This window comes from Panthera onca, chromosome C1, assembly GCF_046562875.1.
Source record: "Panthera onca isolate mPanOnc1 chromosome C1, mPanOnc1 haplotype 2, whole genome shotgun sequence".
Classification (NCBI taxonomy): Eukaryota; Metazoa; Chordata; class Mammalia; order Carnivora; family Felidae; genus Panthera; species Panthera onca.
Window position 1 is genome coordinate 92,382,393 of NC_138346.1, and position 14,677 is coordinate 92,397,069.

The 14,677-nt window shown below is 37.4% G+C and overlaps 1 protein-coding gene across 1 annotated transcript in view; it reads right to left on the reverse strand.

Annotated features, from left to right (window-relative positions):
- HNMT (histamine N-methyltransferase) overlaps positions 1–14,440 on the reverse strand; it is a 46,253-nt gene extending 31,813 nt beyond the window's left edge. Inside the window, exons 1-2 of the mRNA XM_060626063.2 lie at positions 14,181–14,440; positions 759–811 (exon numbers count right to left, since the gene is read on the reverse strand). Of these exons, the coding sequence (XP_060482046.1) occupies positions 759–811; positions 14,181–14,317 (190 nt within the window). The 5' untranslated portion in view covers positions 14,318–14,440. The remainder of the gene's footprint in view (positions 1–758; positions 812–14,180) is intronic.
- Positions 14,441–14,677: the final 237 nt, after the last annotated feature.

Here is a 14,677-nt window from a genome sequence, read left to right on the forward strand (position 1 = left end):
TTTTACTGATGATTATACAGAAGTTATGTATCAGCCAAGGGCACAACGTTTCATACCACACCCACATCAATCTGCTTTTCCGGATTTCCCATTTTCTCCTAGGATGAAAGCGCAGGTCAAAGAGTAGAGAGACCATGAGGTGCTTATAAAAGTGGGTTTGGGAGTGTGCTGAATGTTTGGAGGGCAGTTTTGGAACTGAATCAGAGGAAGGAAATAGTTTTAGCCAGTGCAACTCAGAATTGGGTCACAACAGTATAAGTTAACTATGTCATTAAACATACTTTCCCCCATAGTGATACTTTCTCAATGAAGGGAGCTGTGCACTGATTTTCATTCCAGTGCATTCTTACCTCCTCCTGGTCCAGTAAGTTTGCAAAGCTGCAAGCGGTCCATGGACCTCACTTAAGTAGCACAAGCTTAAGGAATGTCTAATGAAATTCCCCTTTACTGTGAACAGTTAGATCATTTTGCACAAAAGTTATCCTCAAAGCCATCCTATGTAGTTTTCCACTTATAAAAAAGAATTAAAAAGCCATATCTTATCCATATTCTGGATACTAATGGAGACTTAAGTCCTAAGTGTTATAAAACGATGGGGGCCTTAATCTTAGTTGAAGTGATCCTGCTCTTACTAGTTTTAGTAAGCTAATCTCTTCCAGGAGCAAAGAAAAATAGTTTTCTTAAAGAATGAACAGTATGCCATCAAAAAGCATGATGTTTGGGGTGAAATACAAATTTTAAAAATGTGTTATTCATACCTGCACCTCCGCCAATGCTTAGAATCTTAATTTCTGATTTTGTATCTCCAATCCTGAAAAAAAAATTATATAGTTTAAGAAAAAGATTGCCATGTGCCTTGTAAAATCTGATTATCAACTCTAGTGGAAGAGAAAAATTTATAGTGAACAAAAACTAGGCCAACATGAAAGGTCACACTCATGTCAGTGATTACACTAGTGTCTTTAGAAATCTTTAGAAAATATGTCCCACTCATTAATGATCTTGATTGGAAGACTTTTAGAAACATTACTATAAACATCTCAGAAATAGGAAACACCATTTGTTTAGAGATTGCTTGGAGAGTAAGAACAGAAAAAGTGGGCCTTTGAGTCTAGTGATCTAATAAGCCATTTGTTATAGATGGGAAAAAGGCTAAGGAGATTCATACTGTATATCTGCCTTCCTTCTTCCTTGCTAACTTCCTTTCAATGAAAAAATGTTTATTAAACATTTATTATGTGTCTATATTTAGCATTGAGGATATAAAAATGAATAAGACACTACTTTGCTTTAAAGTTGAAATGTGAGATAATAAAGCCCAATATTAAGAGAAGGGAAAGATGGCAGAGTAGGAAGACCCCAAGCTCATCTCCTCCCACAGACACACTGAGGTCACAATGACATATAATACAACTCACCCTGAGAACTAGCAAAACATATTTTCTACAGCTAAAGACATAAAGAAGAAGCCCTTTGGAGAAGGGTAGGAGGGGCAGAGATGTGTTAGGGAACCAACACCCTAGCATGGCAACTACAGGCTGGAAGGACATCAAAGGCATGGAGATCCTTCCTGAGGAGTGAGGAGATCAAGCCCCACCTGAGGCATCCCCTGTCATGGAACCTATACCAAAAAGACAAGCTGTCATAGCATCTTGCTTTGCAAATCAGTAGGACTCAACTCCAGGAGAGCCAGGAGGGCTATAGGAAACTGAGACTCTGCTCTTTTTTTTTTTTTATGTTTATTTATTTTTGAGAGAGAGAAAGAGAGAGAGAGACAGTGTGAGTGGGGAGGGGCAGAGAGAGAGAGGGAGACAAAGAATCCAAAGCAGGCGCCAGGATCCGAGCTGTCAGCACAGAGCCTGATGCAGGGCTCAAACTCACAAACTGTGAGATCATGACGTGAGTAAAAGTTGGATGCTTAACCGACTGAACCACCCAGGCTCTCCAAGACTCTGCTCCTAATATCACTCAATCAGAGACCCAGTACAGAGACTGAAGTTTGAAAAGTGCCTGAACCATATAGGAAGGAAGTTTCTTGACTAATTTTAGGATTTGTGTTGGAGGAGCAGGGACCTTTAGAAGCTTTCTCCAGGAGTGGAAATGCTGGCAGGCATCATTTTTCTTGCCCTTCTTCAGCCTAGCTTGCTGGATATTGGTAGGAGCCAATGATGACACTCTCCATCTACTGCTTGCACTGCCCGGCATGCCCCACCAGACCTGCCCCACCAGATACCCCTACAAAGCGGCTCATACACCCAAAGCAGCCCACCACACCCAGAAGACAACCCCAGCTGATATCAGTTCCCCTCCAAAGTGACTTCTGTGCCAAGGATACTGGGAGCAGCCTCACCTGCCAGTATGACTGCAGTAATTGTGGCTGGGCCTCTCGGCGGGCTGTGTTGGGAGCTCATACCACTGACCAGTGAGCCCACAGAAGCTATAGCTTGGTCTCTCAGCCAGCCAGGCTATGGGCTATTTCCACCCATCAGTGTGCCCATAGTAGTTTCAGCCTAGTCACAACAGGAATACATATGTATCCCACAGAGGGGATACCCCTAGAGTACCCTTAGTGAATGGGGGCATTGCACTACTGGCTCCCTCAGGATGCCTTCTACACAAGGCCACTACTTTCAAAACTATGAGATATAGCTGATCTACCTAATGTGTGGAAATAAACACAGAGAATCAGGTAAAATTAAAAGACACAGGAATACATTCCAAATAAAAGAAGAAGACAAAACATCAGAAAAAGAACTAAACAAACTACCTGATGAAGAAATGTGAGTAATGTTTATAATGATGCTCACTAGATTTGGAAGAAGAGTGGATGAACTCCATGAGAACCTCAGTGAAGAGACAGAAAATGTAAAAAAGAACCAATAAGAGTTTTGAAACTCTCAGACGATAAGAGTTTGAAAACACAGTAACTGAAATGAAAAATATACTTGAGGGAATCAACAGCACATTAGAGGATGCAGAAGAACAGATCAATCTGGAAATCAGGATAGTGAAAAGCCCCAATGCTGAACAGCAAAAAGAAAAAATAATTTTTTAAAAAATGAGGAGAAGTTAAGGGTCCTCTGTGCATCAAGTGTGCTAACATTCATATTACAGGAGTGCCAGAAGGAAAAGAAGAGGCAGAAAACTTATGTGAAGAAATAATTACTGAAAATTTCCCCAACCTGTGGGAGGAAACAGCTCCAGGAGTCACAGAGAGCCCCAAACAAGATGTATCAGAGGAGGTCTACCTCAAGATACATAATAATTACAATATAAAAAAATTAAAGATAAGATGAAAATATTAAAAGCAGCAAGAGAAAAGAAAACAGTTGTGTAAAAGGGAAATCTCATAAGGCTATAAGCTGATTTTTCACCAGAAACTTTCCAGGCCAGAAGGAAAAAACCTACAACCAAGAATATTCTACCTGCAAGGTTAACATTCAAAATTGAATAAGAGATATAGAATTTCCCAGACAAACCAAAATTAAAGGATTCTATCACCACTAAACCAGACACACAAGAAATGTTAAAGGGGCTTCTTAACAAGGAAAATAAAAAGCCATAACTAGAAGTAAGAAAATTATGAAAGGAAAAAAAAATCACTGGTAAAAGCAAATAAAGCTAAAATGAAGTATAAAACACAAAAGTAGTGAAATAAATTATAAATATATATATAAATTATATCTACAAAAATTAGTTAAGGATTACACAGAATAGAGATATACAATATGACATCATATACATAAAATGTGGAGGGGGGTGTAAAAATGTTTTTCTTTTAGAATGTGTTTGAACTTAAGCAACCATAAACTTAATATGGACTGATATATACATAAGATGTTATATATGAGTCTCATAGTAACCATAAACCAAAAATTTGTAATAAATACACAAAAAATAAAGAGAAAGGAATCCAAGCTTTACACTAAAGAAAGTCATCAAATCACATGGCAATAGAGCAAGAGAAAAAGAACAGAACTACAAAAACAATTAACAACTATATATATTTATTCACCCAACATAGAAACACCTAAATATATAAAGCAAATATTATCAGACATAAAGAATTAACAGTAATACAATAATAATAGGGAACTTTACAACACCTTTACATCAATGAATCAGTTAACATCCTGGCAGCAAATTAATCAGCAAACAATGGCTTGGAATGACACATTAGATCATATGGACTTAACAGATATATACAGAACATTCCATTCAAAAACAGCAGAATACCCTTTTTTTTCAAGTGCACATGGTAGGCCACAAAACTTGTATCAATACACTTAAGATAACTGAAATCATACTGAACATCTTTTCTTATCATAGCCATATGAAAGTAGAAATCAATTACAAGAAAAAAAATGGGGAAAAAAAAACATGGAGGCTAAGCAGTATGCTACTAAAAACCCTATGGATCAACTAAGAAATCAAAGAGGAAATAAAAAAAAATATCTGGAAACAATAAAAATGGAAACTCGACAGTGCAAAGTGTTTGGGATGCAGCAAATGCAATTCTAAGAAGTTTATAGTGCTACTTGTCTACTTAAGAAATAAGAAAAATCTCAAACAATCTAATCTTTCACCTAAAAGAACTTGGAAAAGAATAAACAAAATTCAAAATTAGTAGAAGGAAGGAAATGATAAAGATCAGAGATGAAATAAATAAATTAAATACTTAAAAAACAATAGGAAAGATCAGTGAAACCAAGAGCTGATTCTTTGAAAAGATAAACAGAATTCATAAAACTTTAGCCAGATTCATTAAGAAAAAAGGAGCGAGGACTCAAATAAAATCAGAAATGAATGAGAAGTTACAACTGACACCATAGAAATACAAAAGATTATAAGAGACTACTATGAAAAATTATATACCAACAAATCATACACCAAGAAATAGAAGATTCTAAGACTGAATCAGGAAGAAATAGAAAATCTGAACAGGCAGATTACTATCGACAAAACTGAATCAGTAATCAAAAAACTTCCAACAAACAAAAGTCCAGCACCAGAAGGATTCACTGGGGAATTCTGCCAAACATTTAAAGAGCTAATACCTATACTTCTCAAATTATTCCAAAAAAGGGAAGAGAAAGGAATGCTTCCAAATTCATGCTACGGAACCAGCATTACCCTAATACCAAAATAAAAAGCAGACAAAGACACTACAAAAACAAAAGAAGACAAAACAAAATGGCCAAGATCCAAAATAGATTCATAAATTCTCAGCAAAATATTAACAAACTGAATTCAACAATACATTAAAAGGATCATTCACCACAATCAAGTAGGATTTATTCTGGGATATGAGGATGATTCAATATCTGCTAATCAATCAACATGATATACCACATTAACAAAATGAAGGGTAAAAATCATATTATCATCTCATTAGATGCAAAAAAAAAAAGACATTTGACAAAGTTAAACATTTATTCATGATAAAAATGTTCAACAAAGTGGGCTTAAAGGGAACATACCATAACATGATAAAGGCCAAATAGGAAAAACCCACAGTTAACATCATGCTCTCGTGAAAAGCTGAAAGCTTCCCCTCTAATGTCGGCAATAAGACAAAGATTTCCACTGTTACAACTGTTATTCAACACAATACTGAAGTCCTAGGCACAGCAATCAGACACGAAAAAGAAATAAAGGCATTTAAGTTGGTAAGGAAAAAGTTAAACTGCCACTATTTACAGAGGACACGACACTATATATAGAAAACCCTAAAGATTCCACTAAAAAACTATTAAAAGTATAAGTTCAGTAAAATTTTAGGATACAAAATTAATTGCAGAAATCTATACCATCTCTGTACACTAAACAAACTAGCAGAAAGAAAAATCAAGAATGCAATCCCATTTACAACTGCGTTAAAAAGAATAAAATATTTGCAGCACTCGGGTGCCTCAGTTGGTTAACTGTTGCCTCTTGATTTTGGCTGAGGCCATGATCTCACCATTTGTGAGATTGAGCCCTGCATCAAGCTCTGCACTGACAGCACAGAACCTGCTTAGGATTCTCTCTTTCGGCCCTTCCTCCATTTGCACTCTCTCTCAAAATAAATAAACATTTAAAACAATAAAAATAAAGAAAAAAATAGAGCCCAGTATTTTGGTTCTAGTACTAGAAATGGAATGGAATTGATGGACTGGGAGGTAACATTGACTTGTTTTTGATTGATGTTAATAAAAAAAGGTGGGGGGTATTAGAAAAAAGTTAGAGTACAGTGACTGATTAATTTCAAGCTTGGATAACTGCAAAAATCATGGTGAGAAAAAGGAAGCTGGAGAATATATTTTGATGACAAGTTTATATTTTGTAAGATGCTTTGTTTTTGTTTTTGTTTTGTTTTTTAAAAAATCATTTTAATTTTATTTAAATCCAAGCTACTTAACATATAGTGTAACAATGATTTCAGGAGTAGAATTTAGTGATTCATCACTTATGTATAAAACCCAGGGCTCATCCCAAAAAGTGCCCACCTTAATGTCCATCACCCGTTTAGCCCATCCCCTCCTCACACCCCTCCAGCAACCCTCAGTTTGTTCTCTTTATTTAAGAGTCTCTTGTGGTGTGCTTCCCTCTGTTTTTATCTTATATTTCCTTCCCTTCCCATATGTTCATCTCTTTTGTTTCTTAAATTCTGTATATGAGTAAAAAAATAAAAAAAATTCCGCATATGAGTGAAAATATGATATTTATCTTCCTTTGGCTTATTTTGCTTCGCATAATACACTCTAGTTCCATCCATGTTGTTACAAATGGCAAGATTTCATTCTTTTATATTGCTAATATTCCATTGTATATATATACACCACATCTTCTTTATCCATTTGTTGGTCGATGGACATCTGGGCTCTTTCCATAATTTGGCTATTATTAATAGTGCTTCTATAAACATTGGGGTGCATGTGCCCCTTCGAAGCAGCACACCTGTACCCTTTGGAATAAATAGTAGTGCAATTGCTGGGTCATAGGGTAGTTCCTCTATGGAGGAACCTCCATACTGTTTTCCAGAGTGGCTGCACCAGTCTGCATTCCCACCAGCACTGCAAAAGTGTTCCCCTTTCTCTGAATCTTTGTCAACATCTGTTGTTTCCTGAGTTGTTAATTTTAGCCATTCTGATAGGTGTGAGGTGGCATTTCATTGTGGTTTTGATTTGTATTTCCCTGATGATGAGTGATGTTGAGCATCTTTTCATGTGTCTGTTAGCCATCTGGATGTCTTCTTTCAAAAAGTATCTGTTCCTGTCTTTTGCCCATTTCTTCACTAGATGATTTGTTTTTTGGGTGTTGATTTTGATAAATTCTTTATAGATTTTCTGATACTAACCCTTTACCCAACATGTCATTTGCAAATACCTTCTCCCAATCAGTTAGTTGCTTTTTAGTTTTGTTGATTGTTTCCTTTGCTGTGCAGAAGCTTTTTTATCTTGATGAGATCTTAATAGTTCATTTTTGCTTTTGTTTCCCTTCCCTCTGCAGACAGGTATACTCAGAAGTTGCTGTGGCCGAGGTCAAAGAGATTGTTGCTTGTTTTCTCTTCTAGGATGTTGATGGTTTCCTGTCTTACATTTAGGTCTTTCAACCATTTTGAGTTTATTTTTGTTTATAGTGTAAGGAAGTACCCCGGTTCATTCTGCATGTTGCTGTCCAGTTTTCCTAACACCACTTGCTGAAGACACTGTCTTTTTTCCATTGGATACTCTCCTGCTTTGTCAAAGATTAGTTTTCCATGTGTTTGTGAGTCCATTTCTGGGTTTTCTGTTCTGTTCCATTGACCTATGTATCTGTTTTTGTGCCAGTACCATACTGTCTTCATGATTACAGCTTTGTAATACAGCTTGAAGCCTGGAATTGTGATGCCTCCAGCTTTCTTTTTCTTTTTTAACACTACTTTGTCTATTTGGGGTCTTTTCTGGTTCCATACAAATTTTAGAATTGTTTGTTTTAGCTCTGTGAAGAATGCTGGTATTATTTTGATAGGGATTGCATTGGATATGTAGATTGCTTTGGGCAGTATCAACATTTTAAAAATGTTTGTTCTTCAAATCCATGAGCATGGATTGTTTTTCCATTTCTTTGTGTCTTCTATAATTTCTTTCATAAGCTTTCTGTAGTTTTCAACGTATAGATCTTTTACCTCTTTGCTTAAGTTTATTCCTAGGTTTTTTGTGGTATTTGGTACAATTGTAAATTACATTGATTCCTTCATTTCTCTTTCTCCTGCTTCATTATTGGTGTATAGAAATGCCCACAGATTTCAGTATGTTGATTTTATATCCTGTGACTTTGTTGGATTCATTTATCAATTCTAGAAGTTTTTTGGTGGAGTCTTTTGGGTTTTCCATGTAGAATATAATATCGTCTACAAAGAGTGAAAATTTAACTTCTTTCTTGCTGATTTGAATGCCTTTTATTTCTTTTTGTTGTCTGATTGCTGAGTCTAGGACTTGCATCACTATATGGAACAACAATTGTGAGAGTGGACATCCCTGTTGTGTTCCTGACCTTAGGGGGAAAGCTCTCAGTTTTTCCCCATTGAGGATAATAGTAGCTGTGGGTCTTGTATATGGCCTTTATTATCATGAGGTGTTTCTTTCCCTACTTTCTTGAGTCCAGGGCTGAGTGGCTTTCCAGGAGAATTCTACCAAACGTTTAAAGAAGAGTTAACACCTATTCTTTTGAAACTGTTCCAAAAAATTGAAATGGAAGGAAAATTTCCAAACTCATTCTATGAGGCCAGCATTACCTTGATTCCAAAACCAGACAAAGACCCCACTAAAAAGGAGAACTACACACCAATTTCCGTGGTGAACATGGACGCAAAAATTCTCAACGAGCTACTAGCAAACTGAATCCAACAATACATTAAAAGAATTATTCACCACAATCGAGTGGGATTTATTCCTGGGCTGTAGGGCTGGTTCAATATCCACAAATAAATCAACGTGATACATCACATTAATAAAAGAAAGGATAAAAACCATATGATCCTCTCAATAGATGCAGAAAAAGCCTTTGACAAAATACAGCATCCTTTCTTGATAAAAACCCTCAAGAATGTTTTTAATAAATATGTATGCAAGATTTGGATATGCAAGATTTGGATATGCAAGATTTAAGCTGAGTGGGAGAGAGATCAGGGTCGGTGATGTATTCTGGAGAATTAGCATCATAAAGCTAATGGTCAAAACTAGGAGACTAGATTTTATCACCCAAGCATATTACAAAGAATTAGATGATCAGTGGGATGATATGCAATGTCAACTTTTAAAAGTCACTGCATTATGGGGAACCCACAAAGGGGACAAAGAGGAAAACAGTAAAGCTCATAGAGGATAGAATTAGAGAAACTCTGAGAAAGCCATAGGTAGTGTCAACAGTAGCCGAGTGTACTACCAAAAAATAAAGGAGGAATCATCTCCAATGAATTTGGCAATATGAATATCTTTGATAATAGTTTTAAAAGAAGGTTGAGGGCATAAGTCTGATGGCAGTGAGATTAAAAGCAAACCAAATAAAGAGGAAGAAGCTAGAGATTGTTGACATAGGACGAAAGAGTAAGAATGGGAAGAGGAAGCAGGAACTGAAAGAGTAGTGCTTGTTTCTTGGCACTTTAGATTTTTTTTCCCCTTGAAGTGAAAGAGCCTACACAGAGTAGTATGACAAAAACAGAGATTGAAGCAAGGTTTTTAAGAAAACTGGAAAGGATAGAGTCAAGAGCACATATGAATGAGTTGCCTTTCTTAGTTCTAATTATCTTCCCATTCATAATCATAGTCCTGATACACCCATCTCTATCTATGCTCTTGGTTAATTCTTAAAACTGCTTTATATTGTAGATAGCACAGGGAAGCTATGAAGCAGAGTACCAAGGTTGAAATCCCAGCTTACTGATACGTTACCTTGAGCAAATTATCTAATTTCTCTGCATCTTTATTACCTATGAAATAGGATAATAATACCATCTACTGTGTAGGACTGTAATAATAGTAGCTGGCTTAAGGAGGAGTTGTATTATATTATTTAATTCATGTAAATCTCTTAGAAATATGTCTGTACGTGACAAGCACTCAACACGTATTAGCAATTATTATTATTCCAGGCACAGCTAAGTGATTTTACTCTGAAACTTCACAACTCTTCTTTGAGTTAGACACTATTATTATCCCATTTCATATATTGTAATGATTAATAATTATTGAAAACTTACCACTTACTACTTACTACTTGACTTTAGAGTCAAGGCTCTAAATGCATTACATATAGCAACAACAAAAACTTGATTATTTACAGCTATACTGGAATTCTCCCCACCCCATGCTTCACCTACAGATAGGGGATTGTTTCCAATCCAAAAGAAATCAAGAAAAGAATGGCATGAGATCTAGAATTAGGGAATCCAATATTTCAGACAAGGGAAGAGAATATCTAGAAGGTGAAATAAATTATCTTATTAATAATCGTATAGCAGACAGAGAGCAAATTGCCACAGACTGAAAAAATGAACAGAGCTCCAGAATAGATGTTCCCATGGGGAAAAGTTAACAGATGTCTTGATCTGCTGGACTGTATTGAGAGGATTAATACTTCTGCTTGGGGTATAAGTAGTGATAGTGATGTGGAGAACGAAACAAAAGAAAAAAATTAAATTTCCTTACAACTTACAGCCCATTGACATGTCCTTGAGACAGAGTGACCTTCCTCAAGGAGCTTAGTTACCTCGATGTTAATATTTTGCTAAGGGCAAAAGGCAGCCTTGGCTTAACATTAGCCTGAACTTCAGGATTCTAGAAGTCTCCTTTAACATATAAAAATTCCTTTGGAAGCTTCCTTTCTCTCTACTCTCCCCAGATATATGTTAGCAATCATCCTCCAAGCAGATGGCCCTTTGATATACATCTGAAGGGTCTCTTGACTAAGGTTTAACTAAATAGTAGTAAATGGCCTTTTCCTAACAAAAGCTAGTTCCTCAAGGTCCTGGAAACATTGCTTCCAAAATTTTAGATACTTAATGCTATCTCTAACCCCTTTCCAATTCAAAAGTATATAATCAGCCACTCCTCATAACCCCTGTACAGCTCTTTCTGCCCATGGGTCCTGTCCTGCCTGTGCTTTAATAAAACCACCTTCTTTGGGGCACCTGAGTGGTTCTGTCGGTTAAGTGTCTGACTCTTGATTTTGGCTCAGGTCATGATCTCATGGTTTGTGAAATCAAGCCCTGTGTAGGACTTTGCACTGACAGCATGGAACCTGCTCTGGAGTCTCTCTCGCCTCTCTCTGCCCCTCCCCACCCCTCTTTCTTTCTCTCAAAATAAGTAAATATGAAAAATTAAATAACTAAAAATTTAAAAACACCTTTTGCACCAAAGACGTCTCAAGAATTCTTTCTTATCTGTTCCTTCCCAAACCCCAACATTTTCACATCAGTAGATATATGGAAAACTAAGAAAAGAAACTAAAATAAAAACAATAGTTATCTCTAGGAAAAACAAAAAAAATACCTGAAAGGAAATGTGATTGTAGTATAACCCATCATTCAATTATGAATAATATGTACATAGGCAAAATGATATAAACATTCAAATTATTTAACCAAAAATTTTGACATAAATATACTGACATGAGGGGTGCCTGGGTGGCTCAGTCAGTTGAGCGACCGACTTCGGCTCAGGTCATGATCTCACGGTCTGTGAGTTCGAGCCTTGCGTCAGGCTCTGTGCTAACAGCTCAGAGCCTGGAGCCTGCTTCGGATTCTGTGTCTCCCTCTCTCTCTGTCCCTCCCCCACTCATGCTCTGTCTCTCTCTGTCTCAGAAATAAATAAACATTAAAATTTTTTTTAAAAATTAAAAAAATAAATATACTGACATGATAGGGGAGGAAATGTGCGTATTTAGCTATTTTAATGCAGTAAAATTAAGAAAGACAAGAATAACATGTTATTTAGAATTAGGAAAGGGGCGCCTGGGTGGCGCAGTCGGTTAAGCGTCCGACTTCAGCCAGGTCGCGATCTCGCGGTCCGTGAGTTCGAGCCCCGCGTCAGGCTCTGGGCTGATGGCTCGGAGCCTGGAGCCTGTTTCCGATTCTGTGTCTCCCTCTCTCTCTGCCCCTCCCCCGTTCATGCTCTGTCTCTCTCTGTCCCAAAAATAAATAAAAAAAAAAAATGTTGAAAAAAAAAAAAAAAAAAAAAATAGAATTAGGAAAGAAAATTTCATAAGAAACAACTGAAATATTTCAAAGTGTTGAAGGTGGTTGCTTCTGGAGAATGGGAGTCAGATGGGAGTGAGTAGGGCTAGGAATTTTTACCACTGCAATATTTTCAGTATTTTTAGCACTGCAATGCAAATTTAATTATGCCTTTGAAAGTTCTACAGTCTTTCAGAAATTCTATATTCAAGATTTCCAACTAGATTGTATACTCTGTGAAGATAGGGGTCATCATTCATTATGTTATAACCATCCATGGTACCTATTCAAGCCACTGATGACCGAAGAAAACCAAGGATCTGGATAAACTACAGACATGAACACAGACCTTTAGTACTACAAAAGAATTCGGAAATTAAGTCATTACCTTTAATTTTATAAATGAGCAAAAAGACCCAAAAAAGTAAATTATTAGTTCCTAGAGAAGAAATTATCTTAATGTACTGTATGCTTTGATTTTGGCATCATTATCTATTACTTATTAATTAGTAATAAATTATATAACACTCTATTAAAAAAAACATTTAAAAACTGAACCATGGGGCACCTGGGTGACTCAGTAGGTTAAGTGTCTGACTCTTGGTTTCGGCTCAGGTCATGATCTCACAGTTTGTGAGTTTGAGCCAGGTGTTGGGCTCTGCAGTGACAGTGCAAAGCCTGCATGGGGTTCTCTCCCTCACTCTCTGCCCCTCCCCTGCTTACTGGAGCATGCACTCTCTCCCTCTCTCAAAATAAATAAACGTAAAAAAAAGTAAAAACTGAACCACAAAAAACAGAAAGGGAGGGCCGCCTGGGTGACTCAGTGGGCTAAGCATCCTACTTCAGCTTAGGTCATGATCTTGAGGTTCATGAGTTTGAGCCCCATGACTGTCTGTGCTGACAGCTTGGAGCTTGGACACTGCTTCGGATTCTGTGTTCCCTTCTCTCTCTGCCCCTCCCCCACTCACACTCTGTCAGGCTGTCTCTCTCTCTTAAAAATAAATAAACATTAAAAAAAAATTTAACAGTAAAAAGAAAAATAGGGGAATGGAATCCCCTACACATCCAGCAATACCTGCTCTGATCAGGCAGAGGTACTGTCCTGGTGAAAGAATGTCAGGCCTACAATAGAGAAATCCAGCAAAAGATAAAATATCAGTTTCTGTTGCTGTTGTAAATTGGATCCACAGTCAGTCATTTCTTCCCAGTTTTCTATCATTATTTCCTGAAGCAGAGTAAGTTACAGCAATCCACCTCCAGATAGGTGATTTGATTATCTTTAGCATGTGGAATCTTTTACTCTCGTAATGCTTATCAGCTCTGGCACAAATTGAACACATTAATCACCAAAAAAAGAAGTCTGCAAGAAGGATAGGAACTAGTGAGTTTCACTGATAATGGAAAAATGCTTTTTTTTTTTAAGAACCACATTGCTAATATTAAGTTGAAAGGAAAAGACAATTTTTTTGGAGTGATAACTATAATAATGAGTACAGAAGTGAATTTAAATGGACATTAGGAGAACTGAGAAGCACTCACTCAATCCTCAGGGGCAAACAGGAGTTGGTAATTATTTATATTTGATTCTAATGAAAAGAATACTAGACTCTCCGTTTGGGTTTTTTTTTTTTTTTTTTTTTTTTGAGACACGTAAAATCTGGAGGAGGGCTGAAAAATCTGAGCTCAAAGATCTGTATCTTTTCCCAAATGAACATATGGATGTGTGCCTTCAAATGGTTAACGCTTATCTCGGCGCGGCTGGAAACACTGCACAAATCACAGCCTGTGAACGTTGAAAGCGAGCGTCTAACTAAAGCGCCGCAGGAGAAGGGGCGCCAGGGGGGCGAGGAGCGCCAGGCGGCAGCTGCTATCAGTAGCTCCTTCTTATCCCCTCGCCCAGCCTGCAGGGCTGGGCTCGACCCATCTATCACCGCATAGAAAGAGCCCGAGGCTTGGCTCTGACAAAAACGTCCTTTTTTGTTACCTTGCTATTATGCCTGGCAGCTTCTGGTCCATGAATTCCTGCATGCACTGGTGTTCCGTGGAACTGCTGAGAAACCTCCGGAAAGATTCAACGTATCTGCTGTGGTCAGAAAACAGGCTCCTCATGGAAGATGCCATGTTTGGTTTCTGATGGAAGGCAGAAAAGGAGGAGAAGCTTTAACTTCCCCTCCTCTTCCCAGTTCCTTGTCTCTCTACTCACCCCCACCAATTCCTATCCCCACTTCTCGCACCACTTCCTCCCCCCCCCCCCCCCCCATGCCAGAAAAGCCTGCTTTGAGTTTTAACATGCAACGAAGGCTGGTGTGCAAATCCCATTCTTACGTCAGTTATTTGTTCAGGACTTTGAGCTGATACTTTAACCCCTGCAGTGTTCCTTTATAAGAAATGGAGGTGGTAAAGCAAAGCAATAAATCCACTGTTACAACTTGTTTTTAAACGTCTGAAGTTCAGAAAGTCATAAAAACTGATCCCATTCTA